At 46.1% G+C, this 23,555-nt stretch overlaps 1 protein-coding gene across 1 annotated transcript in view; it reads left to right on the forward strand.

Annotated features, from left to right (window-relative positions):
• DNAAF8 (dynein axonemal assembly factor 8) overlaps positions 1-23,555 on the forward strand; it is an 86,953-nt gene that overhangs the window by 38,622 nt on the left and 24,776 nt on the right. The window contains exons 13-23 of the mRNA XM_014888487.2: positions 1,063-1,179; positions 3,452-3,596; positions 5,835-6,066; positions 7,914-8,020; positions 10,888-11,042; positions 12,294-12,438; positions 15,587-15,724; positions 17,840-18,034; positions 19,226-19,552; positions 21,194-21,268; positions 22,815-22,868. Coding sequence (XP_014743973.2) covers positions 1,063-1,179; positions 3,452-3,596; positions 5,835-6,066; positions 7,914-8,020; positions 10,888-11,042; positions 12,294-12,438; positions 15,587-15,724; positions 17,840-18,034; positions 19,226-19,552; positions 21,194-21,268; positions 22,815-22,868 — 1,690 coding nt within the window. The remainder of the gene's footprint in view (positions 1-1,062; positions 1,180-3,451; positions 3,597-5,834; positions 6,067-7,913; positions 8,021-10,887; positions 11,043-12,293; positions 12,439-15,586; positions 15,725-17,839; positions 18,035-19,225; positions 19,553-21,193; positions 21,269-22,814; positions 22,869-23,555) is intronic.

Raw genomic sequence — 23,555 nt, forward strand, 5'->3', positions numbered from 1 at the left:
TCACAATGCAGAGTGGATGCTTCTCCACGCAGGGTTAGCCCCTTTTCTGGCCATCATAAAAGTCCTGATGAGACCATGCTGAAAATGAATTTCTTTTTTCTGTTTTTGAAAAGGTCAGTCCACATGAGCTGAGGACAAATTAACACTTACTGTAAATCAAAGTAGATCCTTTAAAAGTAGTGAAGCCTCTTTGAGCTACACCTGAGCTTGTTTTTTAAAAGTGCCTATTTTTTTTTTTTCTTCTCCCCTGGACTGATTCCTACCCACTGTGAACTCTGCCTAAATGCATCTGTATTTCTGGAATGTTCAAACCAGAAGCTGACAAACGTGACTTTCAAGAGTTGCCTTTGTCCCTGGACTGTGGCCTTGCCTACAGAGCGTGCAGTCACAGCACATTCTCCTGAGTGACACATCCTTACACTTGCACTTGTACAAGTTGCTTGCTTGGCTGCCCAGAAAATGGATGAGAAATAAAATAAGGTGCTGAGCCTGGGGAAATGCCGTGCTTGTGTCGAGCTGTGACCTAAATGCCAGTTTTTGTGCCTACCCATGAGGATGTGGCAGGATGAGACTAACAGATATGTGTCACTTGTGGTGACATGAGCCCAGGAGAAATGTGCTATTTTGGCTACAGGCATGTAGAAGTTCATGCAGTCCCTTCCCCAGCCTTCCATTTGATTGGTTAATTAGAGCATTGCATCCACAAAGCCCTTTTCTGCTGAGTGCTCAGTCGTGGAGAATTGAGGTCTCAGCTGATGGATGCAGCTCCTGGTGATGTCTGTGAGTGCTGAGTGTTGGGGAGTCACTGGCTTGGACCCTGGGAATGCTCAGGCTCTTGGGAAGCAGTTGCAGATTCATATTCTTGGGATATCAAATGGATATTAAATGGAGCTACTGGAATAGTTGCAAGAAAGCAAATTGTATAAATTAACAACACTGGGCTGAGTTTAATCCACCAGCTGCATCCCTGTGTGCTCTGTGGCCATAAGATCCTGATTTTCCTGCTTTATTTTAAGGGACCAAGATAACATGGAAGTGACAACTGTCCTTTGTGCGTTTCAGGCAGTGGAGAAGGCATTTGCAGTGCCAAAGGGATTTTACTGGCAGACAGTTGAGAGTGATGACAAACATTTCCCTGACAGCAGTGCCATGGAGGACTGCAGAGACACAGACACCGAGGTAAAGAACAACAAACAACCCCCTCCTTCCTGGGGATGAGGGGGGACACTGAGAGACAATTAAGTGCCCTGGAATATTTCAGTCTAGAGCTTTGATACAAATACTGATCTTGAAGTATTTTTCTCTCAGACCTAAATATATCAGCTGGGTATTTTATGTCATCAGTATTGATGTGCTGATTGCTTTGAGCCACAGAAGATTAAACTTTGAAACGTGTGGGTTGGAGAAATTGCTGCCAACCAGGTGCAAATCTGTTAGAGTAGACAAAATTTTGATAACCTGAAACCACTTGACTGTAAGTCAGTAAACAGCACAACTTTGATTAAATTTGGGCTCGGAAACGTTCTAAGAAATTTCTGAAGGTTCTGGTACTGCCTGACCTTCAGGAACTGTGTGTGTGGTACAAACAAGCAGGGAGTGATTGTACTGATTCTGCTCCAGGAGAAGGTTAAAGTGATTTCAATTAGCTCTTGGTTAGGAGTGCAGCACAGAATGTTCGGGACTCACCCCTGTGAAATGAGAAGAGCAGGGCAGGGCCAGCAGCAGCAACAGGGATCAGCTGAGGGTCACAAAGCCACAGACTGGTTTGGGTGGGGAGGGAGCTGAAAGCCCATCCAGTGCCACCCCTGCCATGGGCAGGGACACCTCCCACTGTCCCAGGCTGCTCCAAGCCCTGTCCAGCCTGGCCTTGGACACTGCCAGGGATCCAGGGGCAGCCACAGCTTCTCTGGGCACCCTGTGCCAGGGCCTGCCCACCCTCCCAGGGAACAATTCCTTCCCAATATCCCATCCAGCCCTGCCCTGTGGCAGTGGGAAGCCATTCCCTGTGTCCTGTCCCTCCATGCCTTGTCCCCAGTCCCTCTGCAGCTCTCCTGGAGCCTCTTTAGGCCCTGGAAGGGCTTTGAGGTGTCCCTGGAGCCTTCTCTTCTCCAGGTGAGCACCCCCAGCTCTCCCAGCCTGGCTCAAGAGGGGCTCCAGCCCTTGGAGCATCTCCATGGGCTCCTCTGGACGTGCTCCAACATCTCTCTTGTGTTGGTGGCCCCAGAACTGGGCACAGCTCTGCAGGAGGGAGTCCTCAGTGACAAGGCCAAGGCAGAAAGTCCAGGGTTCAGCCCGTGGCCAGAATTGGTGATGTCCAAGACCAGGCCAGGCACAACTCAACCAAGCTGCAGTGGAGAGCAAGGCCAAGTGCCAGGCCCCTGAGGAAAGGGGAGACTGGCACTTCCTGAGGCTTCCCAGTGCTGGATGGCTCTGTTATCACAGCTGGCCCCAAGCCCAGGCAGCCCCAGGGACACAGAGCAGCTACAGGAAAATCCTTCCTTACTGGGTTAATAGCAGGAGAGCTTCAGCTAGACAATCATAAAGAAATGGAGCTTTTATTCCTAATTAGACCACTTTTATATGATTTGAGTAAATTTCTATCTTCATTTATCATGATGGTAAAGCCTCATAATGTCTTTATGGGGCAGTAGCATTTCATTTCTGTGTCCAGCAGTGATGGATTCATTTGGCGTTTGCTGCAGCCATAAACCTTGAGCTGGGGAAATCCTTGAGCTGCTCAACATCCAGGAGAACCATGCCCAAATTTAGGGCCAGAAAATCAGCTTGTCTGATCCCCAGCTAGACAATTTATTATCCACACAACCACACAACTCCCTATCGTAAAGTGCTTGCTTTTTAAAACACTTTGTTTCTCTGATGGGGAAAATAATAATAATTTGCTTTCCTTTTGGGTATAAACATTCAGAATGTGTTGGTGTGTATCTTCCTACATCAGGATGGGCTGAATTGGATTAGGCTGGTAAAGAAGACTCTGAAATGTAAATTTGGGACAGTACCAAATGATGTGTTTGCCTTTTGATATTTTTTTAGTGTTGATTTTGGTGCTGTTAAATGTATAAAGGCACAAGCAGTTGGTCTATTATTATTTAATCCTGCAGAAAGATGAGCAAATGGTATTGCACAAAGTTAACAGCAGAAGGGAGGCACTGTGGGCTCTGCCCCAGAGGCCTTGCAGTTCTTTACTAGTCGGTTTATGTGACAAAAGGCAAAGTTATACCAGCAGAAATAGATGAAATTATAATTACTGGAAGCTGTGATTTAGCCCAAGAGCCTTCGGTGTGAACTGCACACAAACAGGAACCAAACCCGAGCTCTGGCAGGGCAGATCCATCCTGGGAACAGGAGGTGAGCAGCAGGGCTGCAGCTCTGAGGTTGTGGTGGGCTTGGGAGCATTTCCCTCATTTTCCCATCTCGTTCCCTGGCTGTCCAGGTTGCCGTGGTGTTGCTGTTTGAGGCTCTGTTGAGAAGCCCCCTGGAGACCCAGCACACCCTGCAGCTGCTGCTGGGCTCTGGCCTCGATGTCTGCGGCCTCCGCCTGCTCTACCCCGGGCAGCACCTGCTGCTCTCCAGCTCAGGTGAGCCCTGCTTCTCCTCCACAGCTTCCATGATGCTGAGGAGGACACACAGCTGTAAATGCACTCAGGTGAAGGGTGATGAGAGTCAGATTTGCATCAGGGTTGCTTTATCAGTTCCTGTATCTTTCCCAAAAGAAATGATAGAATAGCTTTGACTGTTTCTTTTTTCTGTTCCCAGTGTTGAATATCCATGAGTTAAATTTTTAACCCTCGATACGTTTTTGGGTCTCAAACTTTAGGTGTTGTTCCTTGGCAGTGAGCTTTCCCACATTTCAGTGCCCTGAGCTCCAGGGATAGGCTCATGTGAGTTAAATATAATAATTTAGTTTCCCACTAATACTCCTGAAGGTTTTAGCTGCAGAAAATCCAGCATCCCTTTTCCACAGCTCCCCCATCTCATTGCCTGTGGGACTTCAGGAGTTCTGATTTATCTGTCCTGTAATTGCATTGGCTGATAAACCATCACCAAAATGCCACATTATTTAATAGAATCCTATCTGAGCTGGGAGACCAGCAGGATAAGGTAAATAAACATGATCTGGGGCTCTGAACTCAAATCACAAAGTCTTGAACATCAGACACCAATGTGTCAAATACTGGCATGTACCACTCAAGTCTTTATTTTCTCCCATTTGAGAAGCAGAGATGGTGAAGCCTGTCTTAAAGCAATATGGAATATTATTGGTTGCTCCTGCAGCACAACCCCAGAGCAACAGGTGTTCCCTTAGCTGCAGAGTTTGGAGATTGCTTGTGCTTCCTTTTAAGCCAGGAATTTCTTCTGGAAGGTTCAGAAGTGCCACCATCTCACCCAGACAATCCATTTCTCTTGGGAAGGGCACAGGCAGGCTGAGAGGGAGAGAAATGGCTTCCTTGTCCTCTGGCAGAAGAAAATCCCCCAGACTCCTCACTCCTTTCTGCATTCAAAAGCAATAGGAGCAGAGTGCCTTAGGAATGGGATTGCAGTTGCAGCTGCCTGGGTGCTGTGCAGGGAACACTTTCCTGGTGTGTTCATTCCTCCAGAAATGGATAAGAAAAACCATAAAACCAGCAGTCATTAGGAGCTGACAGGCAGCAGATCTGCTTCAATGCTCTGTGCCATGCACCATTATTTAAGAACATTTTGTATGAAGAGACAATTCATTTGAGGTGAGAACTGCTGTGCAAGTTTGTAAATTAGATTTTTTACCCTTAGCTCGATAACATAAAATTATTATTTTAAATATTTACAGCCAGTTGCTCCATTATCTACCTGTTCTGGAGATTTGTGTTCTGCCTTCTGATTCTTAAGCAAGAAATGATACATTTGAATATGTTTTTAAACCTAAGGGAAGAAAATCACACTCCTTGTTGCTTTTTCTGACATCTGCAGTAAGAACTGGAAAGGAGGCAAATTTGCTTTTTCTGGGGTTACTTCCTGGGCCCCAACTATGCTGGAGAAAGGTTTGCCAGAGTCATAGGGAAGAGTTGTTAAAGGAAATAAGGGAAGTCAGGGTTCAAATCCTGGCAGAAAATTAAAGGTGGCAAATCAAATATTTGCCTGGATCTTACAGCATTATACAAAATCTGTATTTAATGCAGAAAGAAATAATGTAAAAAAGATGTCCTCAGATTTCCAGTTTGTGATCCCCTTCAAACACATCCTTTTCCCCAGGACCCTATTCTTGTCCTGTACTTCAATCCCCCAGCATTGCTTGTGGTCGTGAGCAAGAGGAACATGAAGTGCTGGCTTAGAGTCACAGTTTGGGCTGAAAAGATCCTAAAACCACCAAGTTCCACCCCCTGCCACGGGCAGGGACACTTCCAGTGCATCACCTACTCTGTAATAACTTTTCACAGCAAACATGAGGTAACCAATTCCTCTTTCTTCAACAGACTGCCTTGAATAACCTCAGGTTTGCTATTGGGTAAAAGTGTGCAGGTGCTCCCAGCATCTCTCCCCTAGGGCAAGTAACCAGGTAATTTATTCCCAGAGCAGGTAACCAGGTGATTGATTTCTAGGGCAGGTAACCAGGTGATTGATTCCCAAGGTAACCAGGTGATTGATCTCCAGAGCAGGTAACCAGGTAATTTATTCCCAGAGCAGGTTACCAGCTGATTTATTCCCAGGGAAGGTAACCAGGTGGTTCCTCTGTTGAAGTCTGACTCTGATAGATCTGAAAAGAGCCCTTGAGTGGAGTGAATGACTTTGGGGTGGGTTGTTTCATGTTTTACTCACACCACATGTGTTTGTTTCCACAGAAAAGCTGCCTTCCTCCTACACTTCAGAGCCTGGCAAGGTGCCCCCAGTGCTGGCAGTAGGTGTGAGAGGGCCCAAAGCCCATGGCATCCTGCAGGACATCACCCAGGGCTCTCCATGGGCCCGGAGCCAAGCAGAGCCTCTGGTGTCCCTGCCCCTGCCCAGCCGCGTGCACAGGGAGCTGTGCCTCTGGTTTGGAGGGAGAGCTGCTGCAGTCCTGCCCCTGGCTTCCAGGTGATGGCCCCGGATGGTTTGGAGCTGTTGTTCCACAGGCAGTGAGCCCTGGAGGCAGGCAGGCACTCAGAGATCTCAGTGTCAACCTTCCAAAGGTCCTGCAGCACAGGGGGAGCAATTCCTCTACTTTTGTGTTTGCAAGGCAGTTATGCAGGCTGCAGAAATCCTTCTCTCTTCTGCAGCATATCACAGAACCATGGAATATCCTGAGTGGGAAGGGACCCACAGGGATCGTCCAGTCCATCCCCTGGCCCTGCACAGACACCCCAACAATCCCACCCTGGGCATCCCTGGCAGCGCTGTCCAAACACTCCTGGAGCTCTGGCAGCCTCGGGGCCGTGCCCATTCCCTGGGGAGCCTGGGCAGTGCCCAGCACCCTCTGGGGAAGAACCTTTCCCCAAATCTGCCCTAAGCCTCCCCTGGCACAGCTCCAGCTCCTGTTCTCTCAGTTCCTAGATGTGTCAGGTGTGGGACAGTTGCAGTTGTTTCCCATGCCCTGTTCCCTGATATCCAGGCCTGTAATTCATACTCTTGCTGCAAGATTTGGAAACCTGGTGCTGGAGAAGAACTGCAAGGCTGTGTGCCAGTGAGTGACCCTCTCCTAGGAAACCTGTGGCTCTGCTCTATGTATCAACTGAAAAAGGGATTCAGTAGGAAAAGGTTATTTGGAGGATGATGAGAGAAGTGTGTGAAAATGAGGAGTGGCTTATAAACCTTTAACTGCATGAGAAACACTGCTGCAGAAAGCTCAGACCTGCAGGTCCTGCAGAGGATTTTAGGGATCCTGCCTTATCCTGGGGACAGGGTGGCACAGTCAGAGGCAGCAGGCTGGAGGTGACATCCTCTGCACTGCTGTCAGTACTTTCTGTGAGTGGCAGAGCTCAGCCATGTGGAATTAACCTGTGGATTGCTGTGGAGGATTATGTGTCAGAGTTCAGCTCTACTTGGCCACAACCAGCAACTTTTATCATTTTTATGTTTTTTTAAAAAATCAATTTGGTCAAGTTTCATTCTCTTTATTTGTTTATTTTCCTCAGGGATGCCTTTTTCCTCTTACAAAGATGATGAATTCTGCTCCTCTGGTATAACTCAGTCCAGAGCAGTGCTACATCCTAAATAATGCACTTGTCTTTCTCCTAATGCTGGTAATTTGGTCTGTTGGGAGACAGGAATACAAACTGCAGCTCAGATTGCCCTTTTCAGATTAGACTTGCAAATGCTGTGGGCTCCTGGGAGTGAGCAAGTAGGATGTGTTCCAGCCAGCTCCGTGGTGATGGCAAGGGATGAGGCAGGTTTGCCTGAGCAGCCTGAGCTCACATCCCAGCCAGAACAGTTCCCAGACAGTCCCTGGCTTTCAATCACACCTTCTGTTCACCCTGCCCTGATTGGGTCCTTTTGGATGTGCAGGAATGTTGTGGAAGTTTCGCTGCCATGAACATCCCTGCCAGACTGGATGGTGCTTGTTGCCTAACACGAACCCTTCAGACTGGTTAAACTCAGCCTAAAGAACCCAAAGTGAATAGCAACTAGGATGTGTCTGTGGGTGGGAAAAGCTCTGCTAGTGCAGCCTGACATATTTCTTGATTCCCAGATTTCTTTGCCAAGCTGGCTACTTTGCATTAGCTACTTTTAATTGAACACAGAGAGCCTCAGGGAGAGTAATATGAAAAGATGTTCAGTCAGAGAGACCTTGATGCAGCTCATGTCACGGACAAGGGATTGAAATGGCTTTTCCAGTAAAGCAGTTTTACCAGAGAAGCTTCTGTGGCCTTGGATTTGTCACAGAAAGTAGGTTTGAGTCAGAACCTTTTAATATTTTTCATTTAATATTTATCGTTTTTCTGCAGCTCTCAGGGTCCTTCACCAGCTGGGGCAGGAGCAGATGAAGAAAAATTTGACCTCCAGAGCTTGATGCTGCCTCGACCTCCAGCCATGCTTGTCTCAACTACCAAAGGTCAGTGTTAGGAAATGAAATTTGAGGGTTTATGGTTCTCTTTCACTGATAACATCACTTTACTCCAGCCCACCTAAGGCAATTTTTCCTCTCTGGATTGCTCAGGGCTATGACCTGGCCAGTTCTGGTGCCAGGAATGAATTTCTAGTGGGACACTCTTGCCTGAAATGAAGCAGCAGAGAAGTGGCAGGAAGCTGCTGGAGCCCTGGGAGCTGCTTAGGGGAAAAAAGAAACAAAAAACACCTCACAGGAAATGTCTGCACAGAGGGGCCTGTTCATCAAAGAAACAGTCACATGAAGGCCTAACAGAGTCCTTAAACTGCTTTTTTATTGATCAGAGATCATCTGCCTCTCCTGCTGAAGACTGAATATTACAATCAGGGGAATTAAATGGTTAAGGCTTCATTTAGAGCAGGACTGACCACACAGTCAGAAAGGAGAACATTTTATGGGACTAATGTCAATGGGTTATCCCCTGGTGCCACTCACATCCCCATTTTCCCTTTGTAGGAGCAGTGTTCAGGGCCTGAATTTGTCCCTAGCCAGCAGCAAACTGTGTCCAGGGGACACCAGCCAAGGCCCTGCCTGTCTAAAAGGTGTTGGGGTCCTGCTGTAAAGGCCAACATCATCTGGAGTGGGCCTGGCACAGCACATCTGGGGTGCAGGGGGCTTTTGGACAATGCTCTTGGAGCTCTTGGCTGGTTCTGCTGCTCCAGTTGAAGGTGGTTTCACAGCAATGAAGCCTGAGGGGAGCAGAAGTTCAGCAGCTGTCAGGGAGGAGATGGCAGAAGGAAAGCAGGAGTGGAGTGACAGAGAAAGAAGGCACAGGGAATTACATTGCCAAAGGAAAGAATCCACAAGAAAAGGATGAAAGCATAAGGCACAAAGATGAAAAAGGACTGGAAGGGAAGGAAAATAGAGAAGGGAGAAAGGAAAAAACCAATTTTGTGACAGTTTTTCATCTTTTGGCTCATTTTAACTCAGGTAGTTTGGCAGGCAGCCCTTGGCTCTGTTATTTGGGATTGGGATTGATGGCAGCTGGTGGCTACTGATGGAATGAGTCACATTTGCTGCCTCCCCTTCCTTTTATGGCCGTTAATGATTCACATTTGCTGTGGGCTGCTGAGTTCCACCACACCACGTTCCATCTGCATTGAGCCTCAGAAGTCACTGTCAAGCTTTGCTCCTCTATAACTCTGCTCTGGCAAGAGGAGCTGAAACTCTGCTCTGGGAGCAGACACCCTTGGGATTTTCAGGAAAAGAAACATTCACTGACTCCTTCCCTTTGGTCTCCAGCAGCTCCTCTTGGAGACAGGGATATTTCCCCCTGCAGAGCAGAGCTACTGCAGCTACACAGACCTGCCCCTTCTCAGTAATCAGAGTTTTAGTGACCCAAGCAGATGTTGTTGATTTGGGATATGTGCGTGCAAAAAATGTTTTTTAAAGTGTTATCAACTGGAGAGGAGCCAAAATCTTCCCATCAACAATCCTAGATTTTGACAGTTTCCATATCAGGAATATGGCTAAAAGCCAGTGTTGGAGCCATAAAGCCAAAGAGAGATTTTTAGGCAAAGAGCCACCCTGCCTGTCCCATCCTTGGTGATAAATACAAGGTTTGCCTTGTTTTGGTGCTGTTGCTTTGAACTACCAGGCTGAACCTTGGCAGGATAGATATCCATATCACAAAGTCTAGAATAAAAAGAAATATTCACTGGCCTACCCTCAGAATCTATTGGGACACAACAAAAAAATCCTCCAATCTCATTAGATCAGTTGGTTAAAGGTATGAGAAATTACTGAGGCAGCATAGAGGAAACCCATGTAGAAGTGGTATTGAGGATTTGTCTTCAGAGCTCACTCTTGGCAGCTTATGGAGATCTGAATATACATTGTGAGGGATAAAAAAGCTGTGTTAGGACTGAGAAAGTGTAATAATGGGGGTCATGATAAAAGCAGAGAGCTCAGGCAGATCAGAGCAAAGTCTTGAGCTTGTCTCACAGTGCTTAAGATGTGGGGGCTGCTCAGGAGGCTCTTTCTCCTGGGCTTGATCAAGGTTGGCAGTGAACCTGGGATTCAACTTGGAAAACAGGAGTCTAAAGTTCCAAAGTTCTAACCTGAGGAAAATTCCAGTTGTGTATGGAATTGTCTGATGTACTGGACTGAGGGATTGAAGGAGAGCTGGAGCAGCCAGACCTGCTGGAAGAGGATCAGGTAGGACAAGGCAGGCTGGTGCCATTACCATGATGTCCAAGGACCCTGTGAGACCCCAGAGGGTAGCAAAGGTCACATCGCAGGTGATCCAGAGCTTCAGGAGCTTGTGCCACAATATAGGTCTGGGGTGAAGGTTAAAGGCAGGAACAAAGGAGGGACAACAGGAAGGGGGTGCTGAGCAGGATTGCTGAGACATCAGTAACAGCAGAGAGGAATGGCCAGAGCTGCTTTAGGCTCTCTGGAGTGGACAAATTGACCAAGAACAAGTAGTTCTTTTTGCCCTGTTTGGTCCCTCAGAGTGTGGTCAGGCTTACAAGGTCTCAGTCCTGCCCTGAGTGCTGGGGGCTGCACAGAGACAGCTCCCACAGCCCAGCCAGCACTGACACTCTGTGTGTGAGCAGCTCCCAGACCTGGGGAGACAGCCTGCCTCGTCTCATTTGATGATTCATAAAGATATTACTGATGATGCCATAAGCTTTCCCACTCTGGGCTGGCCTTGGATTCCAGTCATGATGAGTTGGATGCAGCAAACAAATTGTAAAACACAGGGTCACTGCTTGGGATGCAGCTGTTTGCTGCTGGGAGAGCTGCCTGGCATTGATACCTTGATCCTGTGACAATAATATGCTGTTTTTCTTGCCCTTTCTTTGATCTAGGGGACATCATTGTGCTGGTGTCACCTGTGGTACCTCCACGTGCCTATGGGGCTGTGCTTTCCTCCTGTGCCCGCCGGGGCTTTGTGCTGCAAGGACTGCGGCAGCTGCAGCTCTCAGCACAGCAGGGCCTGCAGCTGGGCATGACAGCAGGGCAGGTACTGTGCCCCTGGTGCCCTGGGTTACCCCTTGCTCTGCAGCTCATTGTGCCAGCACTCCTCCAGTGAGACTTGAGGACACCCATTCTCTGTTTTCCAGCTCTCTGTGTTCTATGAGTGCTGCTCTGGCTGCTTTCAGTGCTGGCTTTTTCCCTTGTAGGAAAATCTCACAAAGCCTTGGCCTCTCATGGAGAACAGGAGTGGAAATTCATTATCCTGCTCCAACTAAAACAAATGTGAATTTTGCCATTGATGTCAGATAAGCAAGAGCTGGCAGCAGCCCCATGAACCAAAACACTGATGTGCAAAGATGGTTCAGAAGAGTCTTCACTGACTGATATTTGGTGATGTACTTCACAGTCCCTCTGGGCCCTTCAGCATCAAGTCCCCTACTTCAGTGCATTCCAGATGGGTTTCAAAAAGAGCTTTCAAAAATAACTTTTTTTTTTCTGTGAAGCTCTGCCTAGCATGGTGATAGGTTTGAGGTAAAGTGCACTTGGCATTTTGACAAGTCAGCCTAAGGAAACAGCAATAATCACACATGCAAGGTTGCAGTCAAACTTAACATATGCAAGAAGTCCAGTGCTGCACTTTATACATTATAAATCCCAGAGGAATCATATGACACCTCTCACAAAGGAGTGGACCCCACACTTCAAATCATCATGCTGAGGGTTCTTTGCTATGTCAGTCAGGGAATGCATAATTTTGCAAATCAAACTCTACAAATCCCCTCTTTTCTGCTTGTTCTGTGATCAAGCCTAAGGAATAACAATGTCTCTGCCCATAATATTTTGTAGAATGAATATAGCCTATTTATGGAATACTACAGCCCAAATAACCAGATATTTGGAGAATGCTGCTACGTGACTATTTAGGAGTTAACAACAGCAACCATTGCTCCAATGTGTAGTTTGGAGCTAAAATTTCTGAAAATCATCCCTTCATTTGGAACTCCAGATAATCTTCGAGTGATTTAGGATGGTACCACCCATCAGCTGGGTTACAATTGTTGTGGTTTTAGCCCAGCCCAGCTGCAGGGCAGAATGATTTTGTGTTAAGCCTCTTCCTTGAGTTTAAATTAAGTTTCTCTGTCTCAGGAAAAGATGATGCAGAACACGCAGCTATTGGAGTTCCTATGGCTCAGTGCTGAGCTGTATCTTGTTATGCCATTGTAATTTATCTATTTGCTTGAGCCCTATAGTAATTACATCTGGATTTAGCAGTCTAATCTGCCCCTCATTATTCCAGATTGCTGTCTTTTGCCCTGGCAAGAGTTCAAGCTCACCTGCTGATCCTGCAGGAGGAGAATTCCGTGCTGGACCCCGCAGGCACTGCCTGGTGCTGCTGCTGAGGAAGGAGAATGCCAGCCATCACATGCCTGCCTTGCTGACAGGTAATGCTTGCCCTGGCCAGCAGCCTGGCAGGGAGGGTTTGCATTTCAGTGGGTGGGAGTCCCACATTAGCAGTCCAACCACAGCTGTACAGTGCAGGGAATATTTCTTGGGAATATCAAGGCTTGCTCATGTTGCTGTAGGAATCTCCAGACCAACGTGTGAATCAGTCACTGCTGCACATCCAGCAGAGCTGCCTGACCTTTGCCAGTTGTTTGATCTTTAGCTCTGGAGTCCTCTTGAACTTAGGATCACCGAGTAGTTCCTCGGGGAAGGGGCCTCTGAAGGCCTCTCATCCAACAGCCTGCTCAGCAGAGCATCAGCAATGAATTCCCTCAGGATGCTCAGGGCTCTTTTCTGTCAGGTCTTGAAAATCTGCAGGGACAGAGATTCTCCTGCCTCCCTGGGCCTTTGTTCCATCGTTATGGGTAATGTTTTTCCTTTATGTGAATTTGTAACCTCCTGTTTGGATTTCTGAGCCTTGTCCCTGGACACTACAAAGCTGGGCCTGACTTTGGCATCTCACACCCAACACATGGAGGTGTTGTTGGGGCTGTCCTGTTCGGGGCCAGCTGTTGGATTTCAGGGATCCTTGTGAGGACTTGCTGGGATTTTATGGCCTCAATCACCTCCTCTCAGAAACTCTTTTTGCCTGGAGAGGTAGAGTAGCCAAAATACAGCTGTGCCACTGAGCCTGAGGGCAGCATCTGATCCTGTCAGCCTCACCTTCAAGCCCTGCATCCTTGTGATTTCCAAGCACCCCAAAATTACCTCCTTTTATACATAGGGACTGCCATAACCCAGCCAAGTTGCTGCCTTAAATCTTCTTACTTGAGATTCTGTTTTCTTAAGGATCAGTTGGCATCGACCTCAAGTGGGGAAGATCCAAGGCAGCAGCAGTGGTCAGGAGGGAACAGAAATCCTGCCCTGCTTGGCTCTTCCCAAGGAGGGGTCACTGTGGCTGACCCTCCCATGAACAGCATCCCACACAGCCCATGGTGGAGACATTCATCCACAGCCCGATTGCTCCCTTTAATTTATCCACAATAGGAAAGAACATTTAGAGGTTTGGGGAGGAGGGGGGGGGAAACAATGACAATTCAAATAGTCCTGGGCTTTTTCTCCTGAGACTATCACAGAATGTTCTGAAAACATGTGCAGACACAGAGGATTAATCATGGCACAGTAATTACAGCCCCGTGTCACCTGCTGCCTCTGCACCCAGGGAAAGTTGCTCATTAAAAAGTGCAGTTTTTGCTGCTTCCCTCAGTGCCACAGATGATGTTTTGTGTTCATGTTTTGCACGGGGAAATTTCCACTAGAAATATATAAGGGAGGCTGGAACAAAGGGTAGTCTGGAAAGGTAAAATATTTTCCCTCATGCTGGAGAACTCAGAGTTTTTTCCCTTTCTTTGTGACAGATTTTGCAAATGCTTCTTTCTACGTGTTCTGTGCTAATTTCATCAGTCCTGTACTGCAAAAAGACACCTTAGTCCTTATTCCAGAGCCCTGGAGAGGGGAAGCTGGTATTCTTTCCACACAAGCTTTGGTTTGGCCTCTGGGAAATACAGAATAGCACTAAGATTGGAGTAGGGTAAATACCTCACTGAGAAGTTTTACATTTGTAATCAATATGAAAAGCAGTTACTCCTTCAAGGTCTTGAACGCTGTTCAATTTTCAAAGCAAATTCAAATTTGACAATTACTCCTGAAACAGAGCAGATAAATAGGTGGGGAAGGATCTCTGTGCTGAGCTTCAAACACCATACATTTTTGTCCAAGCTTTACTTTCTGCATGCCCTGAGTTTGAGTAAACAACAGGCAATACTGCTGGGACAGTGCTGACCCATTTTTGGTGCCTCACATCTTTTGAATTTTGAGGAGCAGGTGATTGTCAGCGCTACATTTGACATCCAAGCTTTGCCATCAGCCTCTAGCACCAATAATCCATTTCCCATGCTCCACTACAGTGAATTTTTGACAGGCTTGTAGGATAGGAAGCAATCAAATGTGTACAAAGTAATTTTAAAAATAACAAGCCTTTAAAACTGTGGCCTGAAACATTATTACAGAAGGCTGAACTAATTGTTGTGGAAATGTACTGTATGCAACACCTTAATGCACTGCCTGTGCACAGCCCAGCTCTTTGGAGGGAGGCTGGGAGCTGAGAGATCGTGGCTTTAAGCATTTAGTGTCTGTAAGAGTGGTGTGGAATGGGATATTTTCCAGGCTGGAAATCACAGGAGCAGAACATGATGTCTCTGTTCAGGTTTCTGTCACCCCAGCAGCTCCTCCCTGTCCACGAGGGCCCTGTGGGATGCAGGATTTTGGCCTCATGCCTGGAAGTGTGAGACACCTTGATGGCCTCCACGTGAGCTCTGGGCTCAGATTTGGGACTCTTCCTAGTGGACACCTCCTTATTTAAGATGTTTTTTCTAATTCAGGAGTTCTGTGGCAGCATCTGTGCACTTGTTCCACGTTTCAGTTCCAGCAGGAGTTAGAAGGGGATAAAAACAACTGGGTGCTGCTGAAAAAGCCAGAGAAAGCTGTGGGCCAGGCTCAGTTTTGAACAGCTCCTTGCCCCCTTTTAAGTGGTTTTAAGTGATTTTGGGGAGAGGGGATGGTTCAGTTGTATTTGGTGTCTCAGGTAAGCTCAGTCTGTAAGGGAGCTGTGACTTAAACACTTTGGAGCCACTTTTCAAATACATAAGTTGTTCTCTGTCTTGGAGAGCCAAAGACCTGCTCAGCAGCACCAAAGTTCCTGACAAGTTTTCTGAAATAATTAACTGTAAGTTTTGCTTGGTTGGTCAAACACAGTCCAGCTTCATCCTATATTTGCACCAGATCAGGACTGCCTCCCTGAACATGTAACAACATGGTTGTACAGACCCTAAAACAGGTCAACTATAATTGTTATAAAAACTAAGGCCAAAAAAAAAAAAATTGTCACTAAACTTTCTCTGATTCCCTGTGGACTTTCAATAGTGACCTTCTCAAGCAACTCATTTGACACCATAACTGGAGCCCTATCAATTTAATTACTTACTATAGAATATAAATGAATAAAAACTAGGAGATGACTCCTAGCACTCCAAGTGTTTTCATGTCAGAGCTCTGCATTCCTCACATTTCCTGCTGTTCTGAGCACAGGGCTGATGGAGGAGGTGGCAGAGGCAGGCCCGGGCAGAGGACACAGCAGGCACAGCCTCCCCCCTGAGGCTGCTGGAGCTGACCCAGCCCTCTGCTTCCACGGAGCTCCTTACAGCGAGGCCCTGCTGCACAGCCTGGGTAGGTCAGCTGGGGAACTACTCTGAACTGGCATCACACACCAGGGAATGCTTTGGCTTGGGAGGCACCTCAAAGCCATGGGCAGGTGGTGGAAAAAATAAGGATTTGATTGTAAATGTAAAAGCTGAAGAAAGAATAGATATGATAGCAAGTTTTGATCTGAAAGAATTGCTGAGTCAGTCTTACTGAATAACTAGAAAGCAAAGAACAAATAAGTTAGAAGTTTTTATGACTCTGAGCAAAGAATAAATCTACTTCAAATAAAAAATGTTTTTGCTAAGCAAAAAGATTTTCACAAGCAAACAAAAGTGCCATGTTGCAAGTAGAAAGAAAAATCTCAAAGTTTTTCACTGTAAAGAAACTGAAAAACAACTTTTAGCTTAAACTGTAACATACTGACTTTCTGTGATTGGAAAATAGTAACATGGATATGGTAATGTTAGTAGTTATGATAGGCTATAGATAATAGTAAAAGTATTGATCTGTTGCCACGTTTTAAGATGCTCTGTAATGAAAAATAAATAATGCATTGTAACCAGAACTAGAGTGGCTTCAGACGAACCCACAGCTGATGCTAAAATAGCTGTGGGCTCCTGTCACCCACAACCCAGGAATTGCTGTTTCATCTAGATACAATAAACAGCATTTGCAAGAGCCAGTCTGGAGCCCTGCATCCCTCATTTCAGCTCTTACAGGCAGGAACACCTGCCACTATCCCAGGCTGCTCCAAGCCCCATCCAGCCTGGCCTTGGACTCTGCAGAGATGGAGCAGCCACATTAACAAGGGATTTTCCTCAATAAAGCCATTGGGGATGTGCTCTGTGTCTGTAGTATCTCATTTACTGTTCTGCTGCCAGTCAATCACAGTAACTCTCATGGAAGAATCAATGGAAATCAAAATGAAAATACCTTTTTAAAGTAAATTAAAAGATAGACACAAAAAGAAATTATGGAAACGTGACACGATAACATCCAATTAAGCCTTAATGAAGGTAATGGAAAGATTAATAGCCAATCAATACATATTTATTGCCATAATTTCAAGATAAGTCAAAATGTTAAAATGAGATAAATTGGTGGTTGTGTGTAAAACTGGAATGTGCTGAAGTGATAAATGCTGGCAGCTAGAGTTCTGTAGGTGCAGAAAAGGCACTTTGAAATTTCATTTTACTCAGATATTCTAAATTTCAGTTTGTACAGTTGTAGTCACTTTGGTAACTCATTCATTCAAAGATGGGAGATTGATAGGATTTCAAACAGCAAGGAAATGGGTTTTCTGTTCTTAATCTATGACTCACTCAGTCTTAAACCTCCTAGTTCTGTACACTTGGAGTAAAAAAATCCGATGTTTATTGCACTAACTACAGGTTGGGGGTTTTTATGTGTTCAGCGAGTTAATTTATTTTAATTTAATCTAATTGTTTGAAAATTTGAATGCCAGGACTTTGAGTTAAAATATATTGCTCTCCAAAACCAAACTGACACTAAATCCTAAGGAAAAATGAAAATTAAATGCATGTCACTCACCATTCTCTAGCTTAATGAAATGTTATGATGTAGGAATAAGTAAGTAAATAAATGTTTATTGATACAATTGCTTAAATAATCATGTAGTGAATCAGTATGGAACAAACAGGGATTTCTGATGGGCCAGGGATTCTCCAGGCTGTGCTGTTCCCAATGGGACTGTGGATATAAGCACAGTGTTACAGCAGTCCCCAAATTAGCTTCCAGTTGTGTGCTCTGCAATGTCCTAGAAAGCAAAATGAGGAATTGATTTAATGTGAAGTCAGTCATTAGTTATCAACCCAAAACTGGTGCCTTAAATCATTTTGGTACAGATCTATCAACTCTGCCTAATGGTGTGAATAAGGATATCAAAATTACAAGGGAATGTATTTGCTTTACACAGCAAAATGTAATTCCAGGGCAGGACTGGGACTAATTAGAGGGGGTTTGCTGTGTTAATATTCCTCATTCAGGAGGCTTTTCCTGAGCTGCAATGTCAGGAGGCAGTGAAATGCTGGTTGGGAATTATGCAATTCCTTCCCAGTGAAAGGATTGAGCTGTGTTTTCATGGGGTAACACTTTTGTTCTGCTGCTGTCCCTGGGCAGGAGGAAGCCTCAGTGCAGTGCCAGAGCCCCATCACATCCCTCTGGATTTTCTGTGCCACCGAGTTTATGCTGCTGAGCCTGGCATGGAGCAAGTGGTGATGCTGACAGTGGTGGGGATGCAGGCTCTGAAGAGTGCTGGAGAGCTCCTGCAGCACATCCTGCTGCCTGGCCTCGGGGATCAGCCTTGGAGTGCAGGTGATCCCAGCTCTGGGGCAGGGCTGAAGTTTATCCTGGCTAGCTCTTTTTAGCATAGCAGGAACATCGTGGAAAATATGGGGAAGGGGCCTCAGGAAGGTTTCTTTGTTCCCCTTCTAAAGAGCTGAAGAATTTACCTTGGTTTATTATGGGCAATCACAAACAGCTCAGGTGGGCATCATTTGCTTCAGAGAGCATTAAATGAGTTCCACGTAGTGCTTAGGCTGGCAGAGCTTTTATGTAACACAGAGCATTGTGTCCCTCCCTGAGCACTGGGAGGTAAGGCTGGGCTGGCCCTGGCACAGGAATTTGGGAGTCCCAGGCTGTGTTCTGTCCAGTGGCAGCCTTGGTGAGCAGAACCAAGGCACTGCACAGCCTCACCCTGCAGCTCCCCCACGGCAGGGGCAGCAGTGCCAGCCCCATGCTGGGTGCTCACATGGGCATGAAAAGGGCTGTCAAGCCCTAGGCAGGACTGGGAGTTTATGTAATTTCATGTGCAGTTTGCACTGAAGTGTGAGAACACAGGAGCTGTAGGCACAAAGGGCACAAGTCTGCCCCTCTCACACTTTCTTGTATCTGACTCTCTCAAAACTGTGTTGAAATACTACTTGAAATCCTGTGAAGTTCTGTATCCGAGATCTGAGGCAACAGAAACTTCCAGCACTCGTGGATTGAGCCCTAAATACCTTCCTACATAGCCAGAAGACAACTTTACAAACCCAACGACACTGAAACCACTTTAGAGACAAGTCAGCATTCTGCTGTAGTTTGTTATTATGATGAACATTGCTTAAAGTGTTATGAGAGGTGCTAAAGGATCCATAATTATGAATTATGCTGTGCCAAGCCACATTGCTATCAGTGTACTCTCAGTGATTCCCTTTTAACTCTCCTCCATTAGCTGTGCTCTCTAATCAAATCATGGCACTTGCTCCCTGTGGCTCCCTGTTGATTTCTCAGATAGCCTTTCTTTTGTTCTTCACTGTAATGGCATTTCTTAGAATTTGCATCTTGTGGGTTTTCCCAGTATATTCCCATATTTTCATTACAGTCCGTTCTGGATGAAACAGTAGCCAAAACAGCATTGGAACTTGTGCAGGGACCAGATCAATGTGAAATAAAATGTTTGTGTCCCAAAGAAAGCACAGCTTCTAGAGAGCACAGGCTAAAGACATTTCTCTTGACTTGCAGCAGAGCCTGACTCAGGATTTGAGCTGCTAGGCCTGAAGTGGCTGCCCCATCTCACTCGGTGGCAGGCCAGGGAAGTCACCCCTCTGGAGGCTGGCGACAGCGGCTGGCGGAGCAGCCTGGACACGCTCGGCTCCAGCCCCGTCCTGGTGTGCGCGCTCCGCTCCAGCGACGCCTTCCGAGCCCTGCCTGCGGCCCTGCAGGGATGGGCACAGGGCAGGGACAGCCCCAGCACAGGACACAGCCTCCCACACACACTGATGGCCTTGACCCCGGAGGTGACCTTCAGACAAGCCATCCTCTTCTTCACAGAGGAGGATTTGGTGACTGGTAAGGCACGTTCTTACTGCCTGTGTTATCCTCGGCTAGAGGGTGTGTGGGAATTGATTGGACTGGGACAAAGGAATCCAGTGCTGGGGGTTTTCTCAGGCACAGAGAAATGTAATGATGTGAGGGTAAATTCTGTGCTTGGCTGAATTAAGATGAGGCAATGAAACCAACGGGAGCCAGCTGAGGTCATCTACAAGGTGGTCTGGTTAATGAATGTGGCTGTGCTTGGCCTGGTGCCCTTTCTGATGATCTTGAGGTACTCCATAAGTACTAATTAGATATCAGAGCAATTGGCAGGATCAGTAAATAATACCATGCATTTTAAACCCTCTCTGTAAGAAAAACTGAAGAACAGAGCCCAGGAGCTCTCCCACCTAAATGTGGGCCCCTAACTGTGGTGCCAGACTTCCAGCTTGATGCCTCAGCCTTGCCCTGTGCTCAGGGAGATGAAGGTGTGACCAATCTGTAAGAGACAAAGAAAACAGATTTCTTGAGAATTTCTTTTTATCCTAGAGGAGAATGAAGAGAGGAATGGAGACCTTTGCTGTCAAAAGCTTCTCAGAGTTCAGTGATGTGTGCCAGCATCGATCTTTCAGCACAGTAAATTTGATAGTTTCCTCCTGTAGCAGGAAATGTATAGCCATGCCTCTTAAAACTAAATCACTGTGCAGACTGTGGGGTTATTGATACTGGATGGTTTAGAGCAGCAGACTACAAGCTCCTGCTGTTTTCTTTTAATGTGAAATATTCAGAGAAGAATTGGGGCTGCCTGACTCCTCACACCCAGGGAGAAACAGTTCTGAGCCCTGACAGTTTCTGGCTGGGAGTTGGAACAAGATGGTCCCTTCCAACCCAAGCCATTGTGGGATTTTATGATTACTCAGAAGCAGGGAGAAATCAAAGATTGTGGTAACACCATGTATCAGCTGAGGGGGAGTGATGCAGTCCCTTAAGTGCATTCGTGCTTTGAATTTACAGCCCCTCTTTTACCTTTGCTTGGGGAAGAAAAGTCCTTTGTCATCAACACAAGCTTAGACACTTGTGTCAAACCCACTGTGCCTGGGTAGTGTGCAGTAACAAATTGACTTTGCTGAACACCAAGAAAGATTTGTCTGGGAAAAGATCCTGGGTTTAAGCTCACAGCAAGTTCGATTTGTCAGTGAACTATGAGAGTGTTCTCTGTGAGACTGGTGAGCAAGAAGAGAAACGTTCAGAAGAGAAGGCATCAGACATCCCAAAGTGGTGTCTAAAACTGTAAGAGTTCATGCACTGCAGCCCTTAATTAAAGTTATCCTGAGAGGGAAAGGCAGGATAAGAGGAAAGCAGAGCTGTGAGCTCATTGAGGGAGGCTGTAATGGCAGTGCCAGCCTTTTGCACCAAAGCCACTGTGAGGAACACAGCTGAGGCACAACTTCAGCATCCTGCACTATCTCTTTTAGAAAGTAATTCCATTTTTCCTTGTGTTTTTACTGTTGTGGAAGGAATGGAGAGGCCTCTGTGTTCAAGAACAGCTCTTCAATATTTTGTAGCAGGTTGAACATCTGCCCTGCTAAATAGAATTACCTTTGTCACCCTCCAGCCCCAGACAGTGAAGGTTTCCCATCTGTGAATCCATAAAAATACCTGTGCTTCCTTTTCCAGACACAGAACATAGCCCTGCTGTGAAATACCTGCCACCACCTGGCAGGAGCTCCAGGACTGAAGGGAAGACCACAGGTAAGCACCAGTTACCTCTTGAAAAAAAAAACCCAAGTTATTTTTGACTCTTAAATAGATAGAAGAAAACTATGTGTCCTATGTCAGAGCCATTGAAATGGGATTAGTAAAGCTTTGGTCAGACATCCCAATCCCAGGCAGTTGGGAAGGAAAGGCCAGCTGGGTCCAGCCTGTGCTGGGGGAAGGTGTGAATATTGTCACATCATTTCCTCTCCACAGTCCTGAGAACGACCTGCTGAGGGATGGTGTGGAAAGTCAGCTGGAAAAGTAATTAATGTCAGCTCTTCAGTGGCCTTTTTCAGGTGTAGATCCCAGAAATGATGATTTTCATGATGTTTTAGAGAGGTGAAATCAGAGCAGAAGGTGCATTTCCTATGTCTCAGATGGGATGTCTCTGTCATTTCCATCCCAGTGCTGCCCAGGTCACCATGGGATTCACAGATCCTGAAAGTCCTTCCAGATAACCCCAGCACCAAGGAAAAAAGCTGGTGCTGGGAGGAGGAGCTAAAAAGTTTTGAGACAAGGCAAGGACCTTAGGGCTGGTTCCACCTGCTATTTGTGCTCTTGTTATTGCAACAAACATGTGGAAAGACAAAGAGGGCTCATCAGAAAAAAAAAAACAACTAACACTTTGGCTAAACACCTTCCAGATACATAACCCTGGAAAATAGATAGATATGGATTTTGGACAGCAATAAAGACCAAAAAAAAAAAAAACCAACAAAACCAAAACCAACCAAACCAAAAAAACCCACCAAAAAAAAAAAAAAAAAAAAAAAAAAAAAAGATAATTCTGTTTCACACAGATTTTAGTTTTTTCTTATCTACCTTGCACATTACAGTGGCTAAACTTGCCAGTCACTGGAAAAGGAAGTCTTTTATCAATCTGATGCAGGATTCCCCTCACTGTGCCCTAGATCTGGATAACTTCTCAATTCTCATGTGCATGAAGTGCCTTAATTTTCCTCATTTCCAGGCCACTGCAGGTTTTACATTAGACTGAAGGGAACCTTTTTTTGTTGGCTTTTGTCCTAAGTTCTGATTCCAGACTTCTTTCATCCTGCTCTGCTCTCCTGAAGAACCACTGGAGCCCCTGGAGCAGCCACTCCTGGCTGGGGAAATGCCAGGGAGGTTTTCTCAGCAGCACTCAGGGTCCACAGAACTTCTTTGTTTCTGAGAGAACATCAAACAAAGCACCTGAGCTCTGGGAGCACCAGGAACAGGGCAGCATCTGATTTGCCTGTGGAATATTAGGAGCACAGATAGGTTTAAAACCACTGTTAACCACGCCCTGAAATGCCAGAAAAGGTGACCAAGACCCAACATGATTTAGGACTTGCAGTCCTGATCAGCCTGTGCTCCTGGGATTACCAGAGGGGGGAAGTGTGACCCTCCCAGGATGCCCCTGAAATCAATCCATCCATGTCCCAGTGTAACACCCTAAAATATCACTGTAATATTGGCTGCTTTATGTCGAGATGATTGCACAATGCTCAGATTGTCTCAGAACACACAAAACTCACACAGATCTGCTTCTCTCCTTTAGTGGGTGAGAGCTGGAGGTGCAGAGCAGAATCCCTGTTTTCCTTCCTGCATGCAGGTGAGACAAGAGCAAATGGAAAAAAGTGGTTTGACAAGGACTTGGTGGAATTAAATCATCTGGATGTACCAGCCCAAAATAAGCAAAAGGATTACACCAACATTTTCCTTAGGCTGGAATCCAGGCAGTGATGCACTCTGAGCATGCCAGGAGATGTGGTGTCTGCTTGTCTTGAGTTCCCACTTATTTGAAGTCACACCTATCTGAACTATAATCTATAAAGAGCATATAAACTAAACTCTATTTGCACAGTTAGGCTATGAAATCAAAACCTATGTAATAATTTTTCAGGGAGGCAAAAAGGAAAGGATTGTGAGGAATGGGTCTAAAAATACTACAAAGTAGAGAAACATAATAAAGACCAGGAAAGGCTCTGAGCAGCCAGAACTGGAAATCAGGCAGGTTTGAGCATTGCCAAACAGGTACCTCTGGTAATTCATGATCAGCAGACATTGTTCCATTGGTAATTAGTGGTATTTTCTCTAATTCTTGTTACTTATAATTACTGAGGAGAGAAAGCCAGCTCTGACAAGGTGTCTTTGAGCAAACCAAGCTGGCAATCCTCATGAAGTGTCTAAAGTCCCTAAATAAGCAGCAGGTGGTGACTCACACAGCAGAAGAATGAGAATATCTGCCCAAAACTGTAGCAGACAGTGAGGAAAACATCTGGAGGCCACGGAGTGCTTA

The sequence above is a fragment of the Sturnus vulgaris genome, chromosome 16 (genome assembly GCF_052056855.1).
Source record: "Sturnus vulgaris isolate bStuVul1 chromosome 16, bStuVul1.hap1, whole genome shotgun sequence".
NCBI classification, from domain to species: Eukaryota; Metazoa; Chordata; class Aves; order Passeriformes; family Sturnidae; genus Sturnus; species Sturnus vulgaris.